At 42.3% G+C, this 19,938-nt stretch overlaps 2 protein-coding genes across 2 annotated transcripts in view; both read left to right on the plus strand.

The window, feature by feature from the left end:
* Positions 1–142: 142 nt before the first annotated feature.
* LOC147318983 (CD166 antigen) lies at positions 143–11,505 on the plus strand. The gene is made up of 7 exons (XM_086311220.1): positions 143–523; positions 1,148–1,269; positions 1,842–2,040; positions 3,181–3,326; positions 5,362–5,506; positions 9,656–9,800; positions 10,779–11,505. The coding sequence occupies exons 1-7, from the start codon at positions 472–474 to the stop codon at positions 10,864–10,866; spliced, it is 897 nt and encodes a 298-aa protein (XP_086167346.1). The 5' UTR covers positions 143–471; the 3' UTR covers positions 10,867–11,505.
* Positions 11,506–14,542: 3,037 nt separating this feature from the next.
* The window catches only part of cadm4 (cell adhesion molecule 4), a 186,421-nt gene continuing 181,025 nt past the window's right edge, over positions 14,543–19,938 (plus strand). The window contains exon 1 of the mRNA XM_086311223.1: positions 14,543–14,910. Within this exon, the coding sequence (XP_086167349.1) occupies positions 14,838–14,910 (73 nt within the window). The 5' untranslated portion in view covers positions 14,543–14,837. The remainder of the gene's footprint in view (positions 14,911–19,938) is intronic.

The raw sequence follows: 19,938 nt of genomic DNA on the forward strand, positions 1-19,938 counted from the left end.
GCGGTAACGTGTCACAAGTGCTTTCACATTCCGATGAACTTGAGCAGCAAAACACCGACCTCAACGAGTTCAGACGTGACAGACTCCACCGCCCTAAGAGACAAGTGACGCACCGCGAAGTGAATTTCATTATTGGAGCAGCAGCAGCGGTCCTTGTTTTGTTCACTGAGTTTACACTGCGTTCACTTTACAGTGTTTCTTGTGTATGTGACAAATGAGTCACAACATATTCGTAACTAGACTCAGTAAGTCGTGTATTTATGGTTTGGTGTTGACTGGTTGTTTACTTTTTTAAATGCTGGCTGGATTTTCAACTTTTCTTCGAACGCGCTTCCTGAAAATCACACGAAGAAGAAAGCCACACCTACACCCTCCTATACATAAATACTGAGCAAACTTTCATTTCGAGAAAGTGCGCAGGAGCCCACGACGTGTTCTCAGATATTTGTGTTGATATTGTTTTCCACAGCCATGAAAGCGCTTCTTCTTGCTGCAGTGGTCTCCCTGATTCATGGCAGTTATGGTAAATATTTTTCATATTACTCATGGACTTTTATGCGGTTCTCTCAAAGAGCTGAATATTATTTGCTCGTCTGTAATGAGATATTGGTTTAATCTTTCAGCGGGGTTCTGGTCTTCCTTTTTTCATAAATATATTCATACAGCTGAAGCCCCTGGGCTTCGTGTGGCGTCTGCTCGCCTGTTTGTCTCCTTGTCTGTGTGTCTCTTAGTTGATCTGTTCTCTTGAGGAAAGGCTTTGTTTTCCTCTTCTGTCACACTGATAGGTTTTCCCTTGCGACACACAGAGTGAAACAGGAAATATTGTTAGAATTATCGAGAGACTAACGCATAAGAGCAGCTAAATGTTTTATGTAGAGTGTGCGGAGGCCAGCCTCGCATTCAGTTCTTGTGAAAAAAATATGTAAACCATGTTATGCAGCACTTCTTGCCTGAAATGAAAGAGAATCAGTCTCTGTTATCAACAGTATCCGTCAAGTTGAAAAACCTGTTGGTCATGTGCTTGTGGTGTTTTTATGAGTACTCCAAAGTTCTCCGGGAAGAAAGCTGTTTTGAAAGCAGTGCTCAGGAGGTACACCCACCTCCGCAACCTCTCACTTAATCATCTGTTATGTCTGTCCACATGCAGCGTCTTTGGTCATCAAAGGGCCAACTGAGCCAGTTTTGGAGGGAGACACGGTCACGCTGGAGTGTCTATACACAGACTCCGACCTGAACATCAGCCAGGTCCACTTTGAGGTCTACTCCAAGGTGAGCTGGAGGAAGATGGGTGAAAAAGGAAAAGAGTGCACTTGAAAAATATCACGATGTGCATGTCACAGCTCTGTTTGTAACGTTGGAGATTTTGTATACCTGAGAAGGAGCTCACTGCTATGATTCATTACTGTTCCTAAATTTCGTTTTTCAAAATAAAGATTAAACTTTCTTATAACTATCAAAAGTTCAGTAAACATTATCACTTCATAACATGTAACTCCTAAAAATGATCCACCACAGTAATTCCCAGTAATGACAATGATTATGTAACTTTTCCTCCTGAATATGATATTTCAAATGTAATCAGATGGCTGCAAAGTAATAATTCAAGACACGTGACTTTTATTTTTTTTATGTTTAATTAAATCATTTTTAAATCACTAGGGATGTGATTACTATTGTATAACCTTAGACTGCTAATGTGTATAACTATCATATTAATTTATTTTCTCTGAGCTTATGTAAGCTCAAAGAAGTATTATGCAGCAGAGAATTTTCATTACTGAAAAGTAAATGTAAAAGAAGACCTCTCTTTTTCTTTTTATTCCCCTCTTTCTCTTTAACAGTACATGCATGGCTGGCGTCCCGTTATGGAGAGATATTGGTGCTTCTACTCACTGAAGATCCAGCAGCTCGCAGACACGCTAGTGCTGTCTATTCCCCATGCAGGAAGGTACTACGAGGGGCCCTACCGCTGTGTGTCCAATGACGAAAACGTGACCGAGCCAGACAACTCCTCGCAGCCCCTGTCCTTCAAAGTGCATTGTGAGTGTGTCGGGTGGCGTGGGTGGGAGCTGTGAGGAACAATGACTCTGTGACGCTGTGTTTTCCTTTTGACAAATAATTAACCTTAGATCGTTATAGCGTCTGTGTGTGTGTGCGTGTGTTGTACATGTCAAATAGGCATCTGCAAAAATCTAGATAAATATGTGAGTAGAAAATAATGCATGGTATTGCTGAATTTCACTTTCAGTAAGGAAAACACAGGACAATTTGAGATTACTAGTATTGCTAACAAAGGGACGAGGATAAAACACCTAAATATACACCGGTAAACAGTCTAAAACAATTGAACAGATAAACTGCGAAACCAATTTCCGTCATATTTCCCACCCAGCAGGAGGTAAAGACAATCTTTCAGACACTGTGGACACAGCTCTCTTCATAGTGAGGGATAGAAAAACATATTAAATATTAATAGACATATCTATACAATGGCACTGCAGAGGTTGCACAACAAAAACAACAGGAAGTAGAGCTCCGATGCAAATATGTACTCTTACCTACGAAAGATTGACCGCAGTTGTTTTATTTTTTTTTCCATTCGCTTCAGATAAACAGAGCCGTGTCCCCAGCGGGGCGGCTCCAGCTTTAAGGTATCCGTTATCAATGCAAAGCTTCAAGAAATGTCATTCATGGCATAGCTAGTCAGATTTTCAGTGCCCTCTAACTTCTCAGTGGCCATCGAATCGACCATAATGTTGTTTGATAGGCTCCTCAGCCTCACAGGGGTGATCAATATGAGGAAAAGATTAGAATGGACTGTAGGACCGAAGGAGAGAGAGGAGGAAAGAAGCCAAGAGCTGGATGGACGTGGGCCATCTATTGAGATAGAAGAGAAAATGAGCCATTATTCACAACATTGCCTCTCTAAAGACTTCAATAAGATGAAGCCTATTATCATTATTATTGACCGCTTGGTACAGTCTGTACCACAGGGAGGCAATCAAACTTGAGCATTTATGCTCAAATATACTTAAAATATCTGAGTGTTTACCAGCTGCTGCCACTGCAAACATATGTTCAGTTACGGCCTGAACGGTTGACAAAGTTGTTTCAGCTTATATTAAATTTCCTGCTTCATTAATGCCCGATCACACGTTCTCATTCCCGACTGCGTCTTAGATATGGGGGAGCTGTCACTGTCCAGGGAAGGCTACACCGGATACCTGGGTACCCCACATGAGCTGAAGGTGCGACTCGGAGACGACGTGGTGGTGAAATGCTCTGCCAGCTCATCAGAGGAGCCGAGCTACTTCTGGTACAAAGAGGTGAGAAAGCCTCGGGAGCGTGCACAGTGGCTGTGCCCTCATTATGCTTTTGGAAACTTGTCATTCTCTCTCTCACCACTCTCTCCCTCCCGCTCAGTTTGACCTTTTTTTTTTTTTTTTTTACTGTCCTGTCTTCTTCCATTCTCACCCAGTCTCTGCTGGCTTCTTGCCTTTGTTCAAGCACTCTCTTAGTTTTCTCTCCTCCTTTTCTGTTTCCCTTTCTGACTTTGTCAAGCCACTTGTTTCCCCTTGCCCGCCGTCTTTCCATCCCCTTCACAGAAGAAGTGCTCTGTATTTAAGTGACCGGTTGGCTTGGGCACACCACTCGCTGGGGATTGCAGCTTGCCCACTTACAGAGGATTAATAGTTTAATGAGGTCTAGACAAGAGCCAGTCAACCTGAAAACAATTATGCGGATAGATTTCTAATGATTTTTTTTTCCAGTGTTTGGTTAACCGGCATTGAATTATTCAACTGGGCTCTTTGCTGAGCGAAGAAACTCTTGCCCAAGGGAAATTAAGACATCGCAGTGTAAAATGCCAAACTGACAACTGGCATGGCGTCCAAGAATAAGTTGATGAGTCAGGAAATACACCGAGTCTTCACAGTGAGAAAATTATATTATGCTTTCAAGGTGTCAAAATCGCAACTTGTGTAAGAAGTGTAATGAAGCTATGCAACTATTAAGACATCTAGGGACATGCAGACACACTTGCCAAGTTTCCCGTTTTGTTATTCCTCTTGATAAGTTGGCTTAGGGTTAATATGCTTGTTAAAGGGTCACTGCTAATCCGGGTTTTAAATGAGCTTACAAGTCCAAATCCAATTCAGTGGACATTTTATGCTGTTAATACTGTTTGTCCTCCACATGATCATATGTAATACTTCAAGTTTTTTTGTGGTTATTTAATGTACAACACTGTCACTTTGATGAAGACTAATAATTATAACCAGTAGAAGTGACAGTGTATTGTATGTGCTCACAAATCACTTGGGACCATTAGAAAAAAAGGAATTACGCATTCAGGGAAATAATACGACCAAACAATATGTTCATGTCACAGTTTATGTGAGCGCGTGTGTGTGTGTGTGTGTGTGTGTGTGAGTTTTTCTGTCTGTGTCTGCAAGCCCACTGTGTGTTTGACAGAAATGGATGTGGGGTAGAAAGTGGCGTACAGTTTGACAGACAGCCGCCGTGGGCACATTGGCCCCCGGTAATGACAGCAGGACAGAGGCAGAAACAGGCCACTGCTTTGGGAGCCAGTGGATTTGCATACAAAATGCTGCTTTGGCCAGACCTGGCCTTTATGGGAAATCCTCTTAATTCAGATCCATTCAAATTGAAATGGACTTTCTTGGCAGGAACTGTAGCTCCCAGGAGCCAAATCATTTGCATGGTGTAATGTTTTTTTTTTTTTTTTTTTTAAACTCTCCTCCACGCTCATTTGTTTTTCAATCCTTGTGTTTGGCCTATTATTTGTTTCCTCCCATGTTGGGCTCTATCTCATAATAGTGCTGCTATTTCTGTATCAACAATTCATCCTTCTCCCTTGCCATCTCATTATGTGTTGTGTTAACAGTGTGTTGTTGCAGCATCATTCTTTGCGGATGATGGTGTTATCTGGGTTATTGACTTGTGGTGATGTGTGTTCATTCATTGGGATTATTGCTCAGGTAAATACGTTTGATTTGGGACTTTTGGGGGCTGCTCTCTGAGGATCAAACACCCACTGATATTTCTGTCTTTCTGTCCCATTACCAGTCCATCTGTTTCTTCCAGTCTAGATTTCACTTGCTCTCATTTTCCATCCTTGCACAAGTCTGCCTAAAAACGATTCCCCTTTTTCTCTTCTCTTTTTTTTTTTGTCACATGGCAGTATATGTTCTCTGTTTCATCTTTTGCGCTCAGCTAAGTGCAGTTTTAATTTGTATGTGTTTAGCTGTTTGTCCTAAGGCTGCGAACAGTCTGGTAAATAGACATATTTTCCTCCTTTTTTCATTCTGTTTTTCTCCACCGTATGTCTTTCTCTCTCAGGGAAGTGACTGGGTTCTGCCCTCTTCTTCACTGAAACTGTCAAAATTGAATGCGATGGATGAAGGACAGTACACTTGCTCTGCTAGGCATCCATCTGTGGAGTCCCTCAACAAGAGACGCACTATCAGCATTACTGTACTGCCGGGTAAGAAAAGATTTACCTGGGTGAGGCCTTTTGTCCTTTGTACTGATTTTTCTACATTTCCTCTTTCTGAAAACTAGCTATGGTTTCCTTGTAACTGAGGGGAAATTTCATCCATCAATATTAAACATCCCCTGAGCAAAAACAAAACTAAATATTATGTTCCATTTCCTTTTCGCAGTCAAATATCACCAGAAAGGTCAGGTATTAGGATACTTTTACGTCAGCAGGAGCGTATGCAGAAGTTGTCAGATACGAGACGCCAACCTTTGATGCTTTAAATTTATGGGAAGTACAGTACAGGCTTGAGGTTTAATGTATCTGAAGGAGAAATTACAAAGAAATATGAAAAAGGCCACATCGCCCCAACAAAGACATTTATTAAAACACCTCACGTTAAAAAAAAAAAAGGGGGGGGAACAAAGTCCCAAAAGAAATTACCTCTAAAATGTCAAACATGTAAGAAGGTCATACCTGAGGATATAATACATTTTAAATATCATAAACAAATGGTAATAGTACAACTGCCTCGACTTTAAAGGATAAGAGGGTAATTATAAGAAGCTGTGGTTTTACCTGACCTTTGAGTCCTTTTTTTCTTTTGACTGAAATATCAAGTGATGGTGTGTAAATGAAGAGCTCTACTGAAGAGTTGTGAAATTTAGACATTATGAGCCATTTTCCCACTGTTACATCTAAAGTCCTATAGTCCCTTAGACATCATACATATACATAATGTACAAATGACGGTATAATATATGACGACAATAACTGACGAATCAGAAAGTGTAAGATTTTGTCAGCTCTGTATGCAAAAAAGTTAGGACATTAAGGCAATGGTTTGAAAATTGCTTCAAGTTTGGGTTTAGTTAAAAAATGAAATGATTCAGTATAAGAAGAGCATCACAGATGCCAAATCTTTCATGAGTAGAGATGCGGGAGGGGTTCATCATTCATAAAACTCAGCAGTCAACATAAAATTGCAAATAATTTGGACGTTTATCATCTGAAATCCAATACTGAATTAAGTTAGGGTCCTACTCAGACACGCTGCACTAAAACCAGACATGATTCTGTAGTAGAAATCATTGCATACGCTCAGGAAGAGTTTTAAAAACCATCATCAGTAAACATAGTTTGCAAGTTAAAACTCTACCATGCAAAGAAATGAATTTACAAATGAGGTACATAAATGATGCCAAAATCTGGTTCACTGAATCAAAATGAAAAATTATTTTTGACAATTGTGGTCACCACATCAAATGGGAAGGAAGCACTAAATTCGCTTTTGTTCAATTCAGTTGTATTTGTTATCAGCAAGCACTTGGTGACAGTGGGAAGGATAAACTTCTGGCAGAAACAGGTTGTGACCGGTTGAAAAGTGAGGGAGGAAAAGGGAGAGTATAGAGAGATGAGGACAAAACAAACCATGTAAAAGAGTAGACAAAATGCAATGACATACAGAAGGGGTGTATAAATATATCCAGAGTGAAAGGAAAAATTGCTCAGAAACTCCCCCAGCAGCCTGAACCTACAGAAGCACAACTAAGGGATGGTTCAGCCTCACCTGATCCAGATCTAACTCTATAAGCTTTATGAAAAAGTAAAGTTTTAAGCCTAATCTTAAAGGTAGATCTATCTCCCCACAGCTTTTTATCAGTGCACAGTGGAGCATTAGTTCCCATCGCATGGGTAACATTAAAGTCTGTAAAGATCCTTGAAGCCTGACCGTGTATAATGGTTTTAGAGCAACACATGGTGGCAACCAGATGACTTTTTCAGGAAACAAAGACGCTGCTAAACCACATTCTGCACATTACAACAGCATGACTATGTAGTAAAAGTACCCAGGTGTTAAGCTGGCCTGCCTGCATCTCAGACCTGCTATTCATTACAAAAACAAACAAACATTTAGAACATTGTTAAATTAAAAGCCCAACAGTTCAGGGAGACCCTGTGCAGCCGAAATCCCATAACCAGAAAAAAAGTAAAAAACATTTGCTTTAAAAACAACACTTGGTCTCTTTAGAGTGTTGTTAAGAGACAGGTAATCCAACACCATGCATATAAACTAGGGCTGCCACAAACAATTATTTTGATAGTCGACTAGTCACCGATTATTTATGCGATTAGTCGACTAATCAGATCATCATCCACTGGACGTAAAACTACAGCTTATTGCACCAGCAGCATCTGCTCTTATATAACTATCATTAGCTTACAGCTTTAAGCTTTTAAGGTGCTAACTAAAAATAACGACAAGATGATAGTTTATTCAATTTTAATGAAATCTGCAGATTGTTTCGGTAAAGTTTAATAAACTCCTTGCTATCTAAAATATAACAGGACACCGGAGTATATTCTCCAGCATCTCACACTTCTGATAATCAGCTGTCTGCTTGACGTTTATTCAGCTGTGTAAAAACTATAACTTTAATCTCAGCCAAACCGATTTACTCAGGAACAAATAAAATACTAAAAAAAAAAAGCCAAACAACAACATTTTTAATTTATCTAAGTGACTCATATATATTTAACCTGAGTCGCGAAAGACGGCGGTGGGTTTGAAAACAATTTGCCGGGAGTCCAGTGTTCTCACGGCGCTAGTGACCTAGCCCCCGGCTAGCTATCGAGCTAGTGGGTAACAGACGTCTCCGAAAACGTCGGAGCGCTTTTGAAAATATGTGGTGTCCTGATAAACTGAGCCGATATTTGAGGTTTACACAGCTACATTCTCGCCTGAAAATATGTTAAACGTTTATTTTGTGACCCAGAAAGAATAATAAGAGTAATATTAAAACTAACTAGCTACCGCCATTGTTGGAAACTAAGCTGGGCCGCGCTATGAATTCTGGGACACAGCTGCTTCTTCTTCTTCGGGGTTTAACGGCAGCTGGCATCCTTGTATATGCAGTGCTGCCATCTTCTGTTTCAGTCCGTTATTACACTCTTAAATCCTGCTATTATTCCTGCGTCTTTTGCGATCTTACAAAGCTTCAAACGACACGTCGACTATTAAATCAGTCGTCGACGATTTTGATAGTCGACGTAATCGTGACTAGTCGACAAATCGTGGCAGCCCTAATATAAACATGAAGTTGTTGTTAGCAATAAAGTGATATAAATCTTTTATATTTTTCCAAATATAAAAACAATCAAAAAAATCAGTTTACTTTAGTTTCATTTGCAAATCAATGCATTCTTGCATGCATTCACATTGTACTCAGCTTTAGGTATTTAGGCGCTTGCACAGTCTCACTTTGCCTTTGTCTAAAATCTGCATGATTGATAAGTGATTTTTTTTTTTTTTAAATCTTATGAAACATGATGGTTGCTTTCAAGTACAAAAGTAATTCCATTACAACATTATAGCTAATCCAATTAACAGAAACTCATCAGTCTTCATCGTCTTCATTGCTGATCTGTGAATGATTACAAACTGTTAACACACTGCAGTGTTTAAATGCTATTCTCTCACCCAGTAGGAGCTTTATAGTTCCAATAGTTGAAATTATGCAATCTGTAAAAATGCAATTAAGCCAATAATAATAATGGATTGGATTTATATAGCAAGGCACCCAGAGCGCTTTACAATGCCACTATTCATTCACTCTCGCATTCACACACTAGTGGAGGCAAGCTACAGTTGTAGCCACAGCCAGAGACTGACAGAAGCGAGGCTGCCATATCCCGCCATCGGCCCCTCTGGCCAGAACCAGTAGGCAGTAGGACACAACAACCAGGACAGAGAGCCCGGGGATCAAACCGGGATCAAACAGTGTTGCCTCCAACATGTATTTGTTGTTGCCTCCAATACTCGTAATCTTAATTTTGCAGTGTTTACTTTATCCGCAGCTCTAAAGGCTGGATTCAGAAAAATCCCTCTTTTTTTTTTTTTTTTTTCTCCCAAACATTACCATTAAATTGGGAAATTGTGCACATAACAGGGCCGATCAGCCAGTTCTTGCAAATTGTAACAAGCAGGCTTCTTGAAGCAGGCTGTAACAGTTTGAACTGTGAGGAATACAGTCTTTTCTATCACAAACAAGCATAAGGTTGCCTTTAGAAGCTTCGCCTGGAGGCAGAATGTGAATACTTTTGCTGATTTCGCATTCCGTGTGATACATGTTTTCCTTCATGTCTGTCCCACAGAGGATGCCCACTGGTATGAGACAAGTGATGGCCGTCTCATGCTGATGATCTCGGCAGTAGCTGTAGCTCTTGTGGTGTTCATCCTCTCGATGATTGTATTCCTGTGCCGCAGAGCCAAAGAGACCAAGACCAGCAAGGGACCCATGTAAGAAACAACTGCGTGTTTGTGTCTTGTCATCTTAAGTCTTCACTTTTTAGATGTGATCTTTTTAAAGCGTGTTTACAATTTGATGGATTGTGTGTCTTCAGTGCAAGAGAATGTTTGTGCTTGTTTATCTAGTCACCCTCCCCCTCCTGTTACCCAGAGGATAGCTTTTTAAATGATTACAGCAATTTCCACAAAATTTCACTCTGTCTAGTGTGATATCATGTGAACCAAAGTCATTTCAGTCACCGTGTAAGTGTAGGTGTGTGCGGCAGTGTGCACCTTGGTGTATGCTTCACTCTCTGACTGTTCTCTCAAAAGAAAAAGAGAGGATGGAAAAAAAAAAACTTTACATATGTGCCGACTTCCACCTATTTGAAAAGGCATTTACCATCATGAATATTAAATTCAATCTCAGAAGCCCTGATCCACTTGACCTCATCCTTGATCTTTTTCGTCCTCCCTTTGCTCCCATGCGTTTCCACGCACTTCCTACTCGCCAAAGGCTCGGGCTTATGACAGTAGGTTAAATTCTCTGTCTAGTGTAAAAGTATAAAGAAGGCTACAGCAATTATAAGGAAATTAGTGGAACTCCCATTAATCGTGAAAGCTGACAGTGCCTTAATGTGCACCGTGACCCAATGTAGCTTTACCCATTAACTTCTTTTCCATGTAGATTAAAAAAAAAAAAAAAACAGTTACAAAAGGCAGAATTTTCACAAGATTCTGCAGCAATCAGAAGTTCTGCATGTTTGTAGTGGCCTAAAAACAACTACTAAACTTTACAAACCTGTGCTGAGTATACAAGCATGTGTGTACAAATAGATACAGATAAGAGAGGGAGAGGATAATGTACTTTCATATCAGCAGCCAGGTGCGCTTCCAGTGCTTCCTCACTTATACCTTTCGAGCACCTACTGAGAGATCGATATACTGATAATCATGCTCGTCTTTCTTCTCCTTTCTTCCTCTCTCCAGTGATGACCGGTCTCAGAAAAAGCCGATCTACAAAGCAAGCTCGGAGTCCCTACCCTCCACTTGCGGAGACAATCAACCTCTGGTGTAACTGCAGAGGCAGGTGGAAGGAGAACGGATGAAAGGATGGAGCGAGAGATGGAGTTGTTGTCCATAAAAAAAATAAAGAATGTCATAAAGCAGTAAATGGGTATATTGGGAGACATTATAGGGCAGAGTACAATAAAAATCAGCAACAAGCGGGGTATTTAAAAAAACAAAACAAAAAAAAATCAACTGAAGGGCAAGTGATTGCTTTAGAGATGCCTGAGCAGCTTGGCTTGTGAGCGCACGCTGCAATTCTGCATCTTGGACAGAAAGGTGGGCAATTTTCCTTTCATGTATACTGCAGTGTGAAAAATGGCGGGCTACGTTCTTAGAAAATGATGATGAGGATTCTACTCGCAGCGCTATAAAGATGCTCCATTCAGTTTTCTTCTTTTAGTTGCACACATAATTGCTCAGCTGTGTATTGTGAATGAATCGTTTGGGTGATAGGACAAGGTTTTATGTTGTTGATTTGTTTCTCTTTCAACCTTCATGTTTTCCAAAGCAGAACCAGCTCAAAGCGTCTTCGAGAAGGTTATTGTAATCTCTTTACTGTGACAGCTCTCAAGCACATTGCACTCGGATATTTAATTTAATGTAGTTGGGATTTTCTGTGGTATTAAATGGCTTTCAGAAAATATTATTTACCATCCTCCAGTGTGCCATTGATTTTGTTCCATTTAAGAGACACTAAAGGGGGTGAGGAGTATTGACAACATGGTAAGAGCCGGACATGCATGCTTGCTTGGCCGCACATCCTCTCCATCCAATGCCATCTCAAGCTCGCATCAGCTTGTTTACCAACCTTCCTCTTCGGTCTGAAAGACCTTACTTTGAAGCGATGACCTTTACTCAGAGTACTGTGCATGTGCATTCTTGCCTCTATTCCCATCTGCCCGTAAGCGGAGAACTCAGCCCTCAGTCAGTTTGTATACACGTGTATGGACTTGCATTCACAAACTAGAAACTCTCATAATGTGAATAATCGCATTGGCAAGTAACCTTGAAAGCTTTCCCGTCAGTTGTAAGGGCAGACAGTGTTGGCCATTACAAGTAAGTTCTATTTTAACTAGACTAGATTAGTCTTCTCTGTCTCCCACCCAACCCCTCCCCAAAAAAAGCATCACAGACTACAACTTCATCTTTTTAATTTTCTCCTCTGTTGCCTTGTAACCCTTAACGCTGTGCCTCACCACCACCACCACTGCTTATTACCATAACCGTGCTCATAATGCTGAGAATTTCATTACGCTTGTCTGTTGAAGTTATGTTGGGTTTTATGCGGTTTTTATTATCGTGTGTGGTTGACCGTAGGCCGTTGTTAATAATGGGCAAAGCGGCAGTTTAACACTGACACTCCATTAACGGGTGCATGCGCCACAGAGCACAGCCAGGATAATGTTATTAAACTGATTATTCAAGCCCCCTGTACAGCTCAGCTCTGCAGCAGCAGCCTTCCTTTGTTTAGCATTTTACAGACTCCTTGTATTTCTTCTCCAACTCTACAAACTTCTGCTTGCTTTATGTCTGAGGTCAACCCAAGGAATGTGGAAGCATCAGACAGGGAGACTATAACCAAAACAGAAAGACTTAGGGGGGAAAGAAACATGCTTCATAGTGGGGGAAAGAAAAAATACAATGTTGTGAATTTAAAATGCTCTCCTGAATGTTAAATGCCAGTGAGCACCATTTCGTTTTGGCCTTTGAGTCAGTCATGAGTAAATCATTCTGTGCTCCCTTGTGGATTTTGGTCTGGGGGCTTCTGATGTGCGGCCAAAAAAAAAAAAGAGACACAAAATTATGTATCAGGAATTTCACACACTGGAGCTTTCCCTGAGGTACAATGCTCTGGTCGGGAGAGAGGGAAGTGAAGTTTACAGTGACATTTTGACCTTGACAGTGTCTCGATGGATAAAGCACCGGACAACAGCTTAGGTGCTGTGCAGTGCATACAGATTTCCTAAAAGTGTTTTGTCTGGTGCACGCAAGGTCCTGTCCGGATAAGGATGCAGATCTGTACTGTGGCATTAAAGCTAAATAGCTCCTCACTTATGTCCGCAGTTTGTCAAGTACCCTAGCTGCCCTTAGTGCACGCAAACCAATATCTAAAGGTGACTTATACCAAACGGGACACCGCACTGACTAATGCCTTACAGTGCCAGGCATTTGTAACACTGTGTCATTGACTACTGCTGTTCCCGTCACGGTCACTTGAGTTTGTATGTGCATTCTGCATATGTTGTGTCAAATGGCTGAAAATGAAGGAGTGGAGTTCGCAATAGAAGCAGGTGTTTTCCCCTCATTACTTCCTGACAATGCCCCATCTGGTGCGGGGGAGCTGCTGCCACAGACTCCCTGCCAACCCGGGAACAAACACTCGCAGAGAGGCTGACAGGGAAAAATGGGATGGGATGGGAATTGGGAAATGAGTAGGGCAGATATTATCCTCGCCAAACAACAAGGTTAAAACTTGTGTCGAGTAATAAGATCTCTCAGTGGAGAGACCCCAAAGCGGGGACCTTAAGATCTAACACAGATCCATTAGTACAGGTTAGCTAAGGGGTAAGAGTTCAAAGCAACTTTATGGGAGTCAAGAGTAGAAATATTAATATTAATATTAATACAGACTGCCCAGGTGCTCTGGCTGCTTGAACTTTCCTGACTGTTCAAACTAAACTGACCAAAGTGTCTGGAGGACTTGTCAGAAGAGGCGGAAGCAGATTTAAGACGTGTGACGTGCCATCCCTGCAGTTACCTGAGAGGGGCGCCAAAGACACAGTTTCAAAAAGATGCCTTCAAGCCGTGGATGCTATAAGTCCATAGTAAACACTAGATTAGAGGGGGGACAAAAAGAGATGTGGAGAGAGAAACAATTTTCATAATGGACCAGCGCTCTCTGACTGGAAAACACAATTATGGGCAAACTGTGGCCGCAGCATGAGGGTAAAGTTAAAGAGCCCCTTTAGCACGACCTAATAAGCCCTGACTACAGATGATCAGAAACACCGGCTCATCCTTAGCCCAAGTTTTTGTTCCGAGCTATTACCGTCATTGTAAACGGTGATTTAACAGCTTACACTCAGGTCTGTTTCTTGTTCTTCTTGATGAGTCCTATGCACATTAATTGGATTCAAAGCAGCCTCTGCAACAGAATTGAATCTCAAACTACCCAGAGGCTACTGCTTGGACTGATTTGGCACTGAGTTTCACGGAGTTTCTACCACCAAATAGCCAAACAGTAATTTCAAACGAAGTGCCATCTTTCAAATGATCGCGTTTCTTAAGCTGCGTTTCCCTCCCTACAGTCAACTTTACATTTTTTGCACCACTTGTCCCTAAATTTGAACAATAACAACCATTCATTTCCGTCATCTTAATCAGCGTGCCTTGCATCTTTTAAGTCCTTGGGGTGGAATTTGAAATAAATTGGTTGTTTGAGTCGGAAAATTAATGCTGGTTATCAATCACATTTAGAGCGAATTGATTTCAATTAACTGGAAGACGCAGCCCCTCTTGCCTCCCCGGCTCTCCTCCTGGATAGCCCATTTCTTTTTTTTTAAACCCAGCCCCTTGCTCACATCCGCACACCCCTCCACCTGCTCCTGCTCTCTGCAATTGGCTAGAAAGACATCCAGGACCGCCCAATTGGCAAGCTTTACAATATATTTACAATGTAAAGTAACCAAGAAAAACCGGCCAAGCCGTCATATTCGGGGATTCAGAGGGAGAGAAAGTGGGTGTGTATGAGAGGGGAGCATTACTATGTAAAGACCTGCTATTACGCTCGGAAAGCCTAACAAAGCACACATTCGTTCACGCACAGTCGCACGCGCGCGCCCTGTCACACACACACACGCGCGCACACACACATAGACGCTAAAGGCGCTGTCGGAGGGTGAACCTGCGGGTTCATGTCACTCTGATTTCTCAAAGGAAGAGGAATATTAAGAAAGATATCAGAGGGGAATACCCGCGATGGCTTTCGCGACCGTGTGGAACTACTGCGTCCCTCTAACCATCGTAACAGTGGCTTGGCTGCTCAACACTGGTAAGGCTCAAATGAAAGTGAACGAATGTGATGTGAATGGGAAGAGTGTCACGCCGTCTCGATGTGTTTGGGCTTTTCTGTGCAAGTTTATCTAAGTCCTCTAAGTAGAAGCTGAATAACGCTTAAAATGCACCGGGTCCACTCTGACTTACTGTGCACTTGGACGGGAAGGAGGAGGAGCGCACCACGGAGCAAAACACGTGCAGATGTGCCAGTTTACTGTTGTTTTGTGGACTGGTGTTAATATTTCTCAGTGGGTAATTAGAGTCAATGCCCTTTGCGGAAGCCGGGGCTGTATTGTTACATGGATATGAGTCATTGTCTTAATCACATGTCGGAACTGCTACGCTGGGAAGACCCCTAAAATGTCAAGTCGTTGAAAAGAAAAGTGAAAGGTGGCCACTTTTTTTTGACCATGCATGAATATTTAATGAAAGAAGCCAATGCTCTCTCAACCCTTGTGCGTCACAGAATTTACATTTTCTCCTGATGTTGGGATTCATTTTATTACAGCTGTTGTCTGTTTCGGAATGGGAAATGGGAGCCTGTGACTTATGCAGCCTGTGAATGCAGCGACACACACAGAGCTCCGATTAAATATTCTCATAGAACACACGAGAGCTCATAACAAATGCCCGCAGTGGACCAGACATGTCTCAGACACACCAGCAGCGGCAGTGCTGTTTGCTACTGCTTTTATATTCTGGAGAAGGGTGAGGGACTGTAAAGACCTTTGAGCCTCCCCCTTATCAGCTAAAATAACATCTAACAATGCTTTACAGCAACTTGTAACAGTACCTGTAGTGTTTTGTATTGCTTTTATCACCGTCACTGGAACACTTCAGGTTGGGATAGTCCTGCTTTACTTCTTTTACACAGTAGTTGGCTAGTTATGGTCACTCAGTAGCTTCTTAAGTGCCACATTTGCAAAATATGGGGATTTGGATTAGCCTCTGAAGAACTTCAGCTGGATATCTTTGTGGGATTTGTTTGGATGCAATTTGAAATAAAACTTTCAAAAAGAAAAGTCCATCTGAAGCCTCTGTGATTTTGACTAAGGAGGATTGATGATGACAATGTGCACATAAATGTTGCTCTGCTGGTTTGTGTCCTGTGGCTGTTGCACTCTGTGACCCCTTGTTTATGTTGTCCTGAGGCAGTGAAATAGTTAAGTGCTTGGTGAGGCATGGACACACTCAAACCTGGACGGTGCTGTTATGTTGATGTCTCTTGTATACAAGAACTACCTTACCAAAGCCATTTTTGTGGCTGCACTAATACCGACCTCACCAGAGCCAGTATATTGATAGATATTGATTTTTTCCTTTGGAGAAAGTGTGTGTGTTTGTGTGTATGTATGTGTTTAATGAACACTGGGTGGTTAAGGTATGCATGAGCTATAGGTATTTGTATGTTGTTCTCACTGTGTATGGGGTTTGTGTTTGTGGGTTTGGGCACCCATCTATGAATATGTGTGTGTGTTGCAAGTATGTGCTTTACATTAGTGTGTGTGCATGGGCGTGCGTGCTGCGTACAGTGCAGGGTTTTGCCTAAGCTGCAGGCAACCTCAGCTGGGGGCTGCTCACTGATCACTGTCATTAATCTAGCCTCTGACAGGGGCTGAGAGAGACAGGAGGCTGGGGAGTTTAGGGGTGTTACAGGCATAAGGTCGGTGGAGAAAGGAGGGAGATGAGGTAGAGTAAAGATGGTCTGTTTCTAAAAACCTTGCAGATGTGCACCGATGCTGTGTCTGCATTAGGAAAAAAGAGATTTAATAAAGATCTTGTCTCGGTTATTTTTCTTCCACCAATCTGAAAGAAGGGAAAGGTGGGAGGCTATAGAGAGTTGGCAGTTGTTATTATGCTAGAATAGATATGGACAAATAGATGGATGAGTGGACAGATAGATTGAGAGGTTGCTGTGACGATAGCGAGGCTGGAAGACTTGGCGCTTCTGTGAAGGATGAGGGAGAGACAGAGGGATGGAAAGATGGATAGAGGAAGAAAGGCAGAAAAGAACGAGGGAGCGAGGAAAAGTGAGAGAAGAAAGGCAGAAAGACTTCACAGTGTGTCTGACGGGCAGGCCTGAGGGACATGCACACACAGTCAGTGCTGTATGTTTGTGCGCAGATTGCCTGGCTTTGTGGAGGTGTCTGATCAACAGCAGCTGCAGGCCAAACTTGCAAAGCACGTACAGTAACAAATGCTGTTAACTCCACCTCTGCTTCGTGCCCACCCTTAATCGCTACCCTCCATCACTTCCATTCTAACAACTCATCCCCATTTCTCTCCTATGCCGCCATTACCACCTCCCTTATCGCAGTGTGCATTAAATCACCTCCATTTGTTTATTTGAATGTGTGCAATGAGAGCCATCCGTTTGAGCTTGTTCCCCATCATCCTGTTTGGACCTTGGCTGGGACTCTGGTGGCTGAAAAACGGCAGCAGTTGGACGTACTTGTGGGAGGAGATTTGAATACCAATTATAGCTGGTGTGTGCAAGTGCGCGTGTGCATATGCACATACACACAAACACTCAGTGAAGCCATGCATAAATCAATGTCGCTGTGAGTCACAGAAGGGAGGTTTGGCGTGTAAACACAAGCATCAAGGGAAATGCAGTACCCACAAAAAATAAAAATATGGACACATACTATATGATCACTCAAATAAATGCAGGAACGCATATGAACATCCACACACATCTTGCCTATAGACAGCTTACCTGTTTTGAACATAGTTATATTACTGCTTATGCAAGAGTTTGTCTGAACTCAAGTGCAGATTTTGATGCTTGTCAGGCACAGTTTGCATCATTCCAGAGTTAACGTTGCCTTTTTACTTTCTTCCACGTTACATTGGGCTTGCTATTTCAGCATCTTTGTTTTTTAATGTGCTGAAAATGTCTTCACCGTGAGCCAAGGTTTATCCTTTGATCCAAACCTTGGAGCATAATTTTCCCCGTAAATAAGATAAACTTCTTGGCAATTTAATTATGAAGACCTAGACCTCCCTTCTTTGCTCTCTGCCCTGCCATCTGCTGGTTCAAGGTGAATATCTAAAGCCCAGTGCACAATCAGATTTCAGCGTTGAATTCTTTTCCCCCTCAGATTCCCTGCTTTTTGTAGGTCGAAATAATTGGACAACCTGAACTTGGCAGACTATGCCTGTCAACAAAGAAGAAGCTGAAAGGAGCTTTTCTTTAAGGAAAAATATGCTGCCTGTTGCTGCTGCGCGTGGCCATGTTTGATCAACCAGGGCATTCTTAAAGGGTCCTGACAGGGTGGCCCACTATCTCGGCTGAACAACTGGCTCAACATAAGCTCCATAAACAAATTGGACTGTATCACTTTTTGGGATAGTCACAACTGAAAGAGTTACAGAGCTCAGTGTGGGCTGCTTTTATTCTCCCTTGGGCTTTCATGGGTCCATTACTCAGAAGCAGAGGTTTCGAGGTTCACCATTTAGTACAGGTGATGTATTTTACAGTAATTATCTCCTAATCTGCCCTCCAGTCTTCTGTGCAATCCATAATTCATTTGTTTTGATCTGCGGTTGCTTCACACAATAAATACATTTCCGTAACTTCTTCCAGTATTATATACCAGGTTCAAAAAGGATTTTGTTTTCACTTGAATAGAAATAAAAGGACCTAGGAAGGAGCAAGTTCCTCTATATCCCTGCAGGGACACATCATATGACTAAGCGTTCCCCTTTTCAGCCTTTTTTCAGCTCTTGTTTTCACTCTGCTGCGTCCTCACGAACAAGTTCATGCAAACAGAACACATGAAGCACAATGATTGAAAGGGGCACACAAAGACGCCAATTGGTAATTGGATCCTTATATCTCATTTGACCATTTGTTTAATCGTCCATTAGTGAAACTTTCTGTCAATCTAATCAGGCCAGCACTAATGTAGAAACACTCTTTATGGCTGCCACCTCATCTCCTTCCCATTACTATTCCCCAGACAGTGCAGCTTGTGATTATCATAATGGTGATCTATGTCGTCCTTACGTGTCGCTCTTTGAGAACAACTGGCGTTTCACCAACTTTGCAGCTGAAGTTTTTAATGCTGACTCGGATGCCAAGGACGTCTCCTCCATTTGCTGGCATTCGAAGCCTGCCAATCAATCTGATACTCTTAACTCTCTCTGAACTGACTGGCCCAGTGCAAAAGTAGATCGCCTCTTTGGGTCCAGCTGCCCATGCTGCGACCTCGTGTCCCCTGAGCCAGCAGCTTTTCTCCAGATGCTGAACCCTCTCGATGTGTATTTGTCTTTGCCATGAAGCTGTGACTGTGTCACAAAAAGTGATTGTCTTTGTGTAGCTTTTTAGGGAATACTGACAAAGGCAGCTGCTGAGCACAAGGTGTGATTATGTCAACGGAAGCTAACCCTGAATTGCAGGCAGGTAAAAGAGACAAAGTTGAAAGAGGCAGTCCTCTGACGTTAAAAAACCCCCAACTTTGAACCACTAATGCCATTCTGGGGAACATTCCTTGCTATTGGTGACATGGTTTCCATGACTAAGAGTAAACGTTTATGCCTCCTGCCTGGCCCTGGGCTTGTTTAACACCCTTCCTTGCTGCTGTGACACCTGTTTCGGCAGCTCCCACAGGGCGCAGCGCTAACGTGGCCAGACAGCAGCCTCTGGTAATGCCAGTAACCAAGGTGATTATCCCCACTCAGGCACTGCAACAGAGCCCTCACTAGCTGTGATTGGATGAGAGAGCCTTATTTAGCTGAAGAGGGCAAGTGCCTAAAATTGAAGAGTTGGAAACTGTGTACTCTGGCAGTGCTGAGGCTAATACACATCCTGCCTGGAAGACTTGATGTAGAGACAAGAGGAGGAGAGGATGACTGGTAATTAGGTGCTCGCGTCGGGGTAAGGAGGGTCAGAAATGAACTTAAACCTAGGTGAAACTGTCAGGCTGGGCACAAATGTTGCCAACAAGACCCCATTTCCCTTTGCTTTTGGGAGGTCTGTGTGTCCAGTGGAGGCTAGCTGATGAAGAGTGACCAGCCT

Source organism: Aulonocara sp. 'chitande type north' Nkhata Bay, linkage group LG11 (assembly GCF_057382095.1).
Source record: "Aulonocara sp. 'chitande type north' Nkhata Bay isolate Kocher_YH1m ecotype deep benthic linkage group LG11, A_spYH_male_GT1.1, whole genome shotgun sequence".
Lineage (NCBI taxonomy): Eukaryota > Metazoa > Chordata > Actinopteri > Cichliformes > Cichlidae > Aulonocara > Aulonocara sp. 'chitande type north' Nkhata Bay.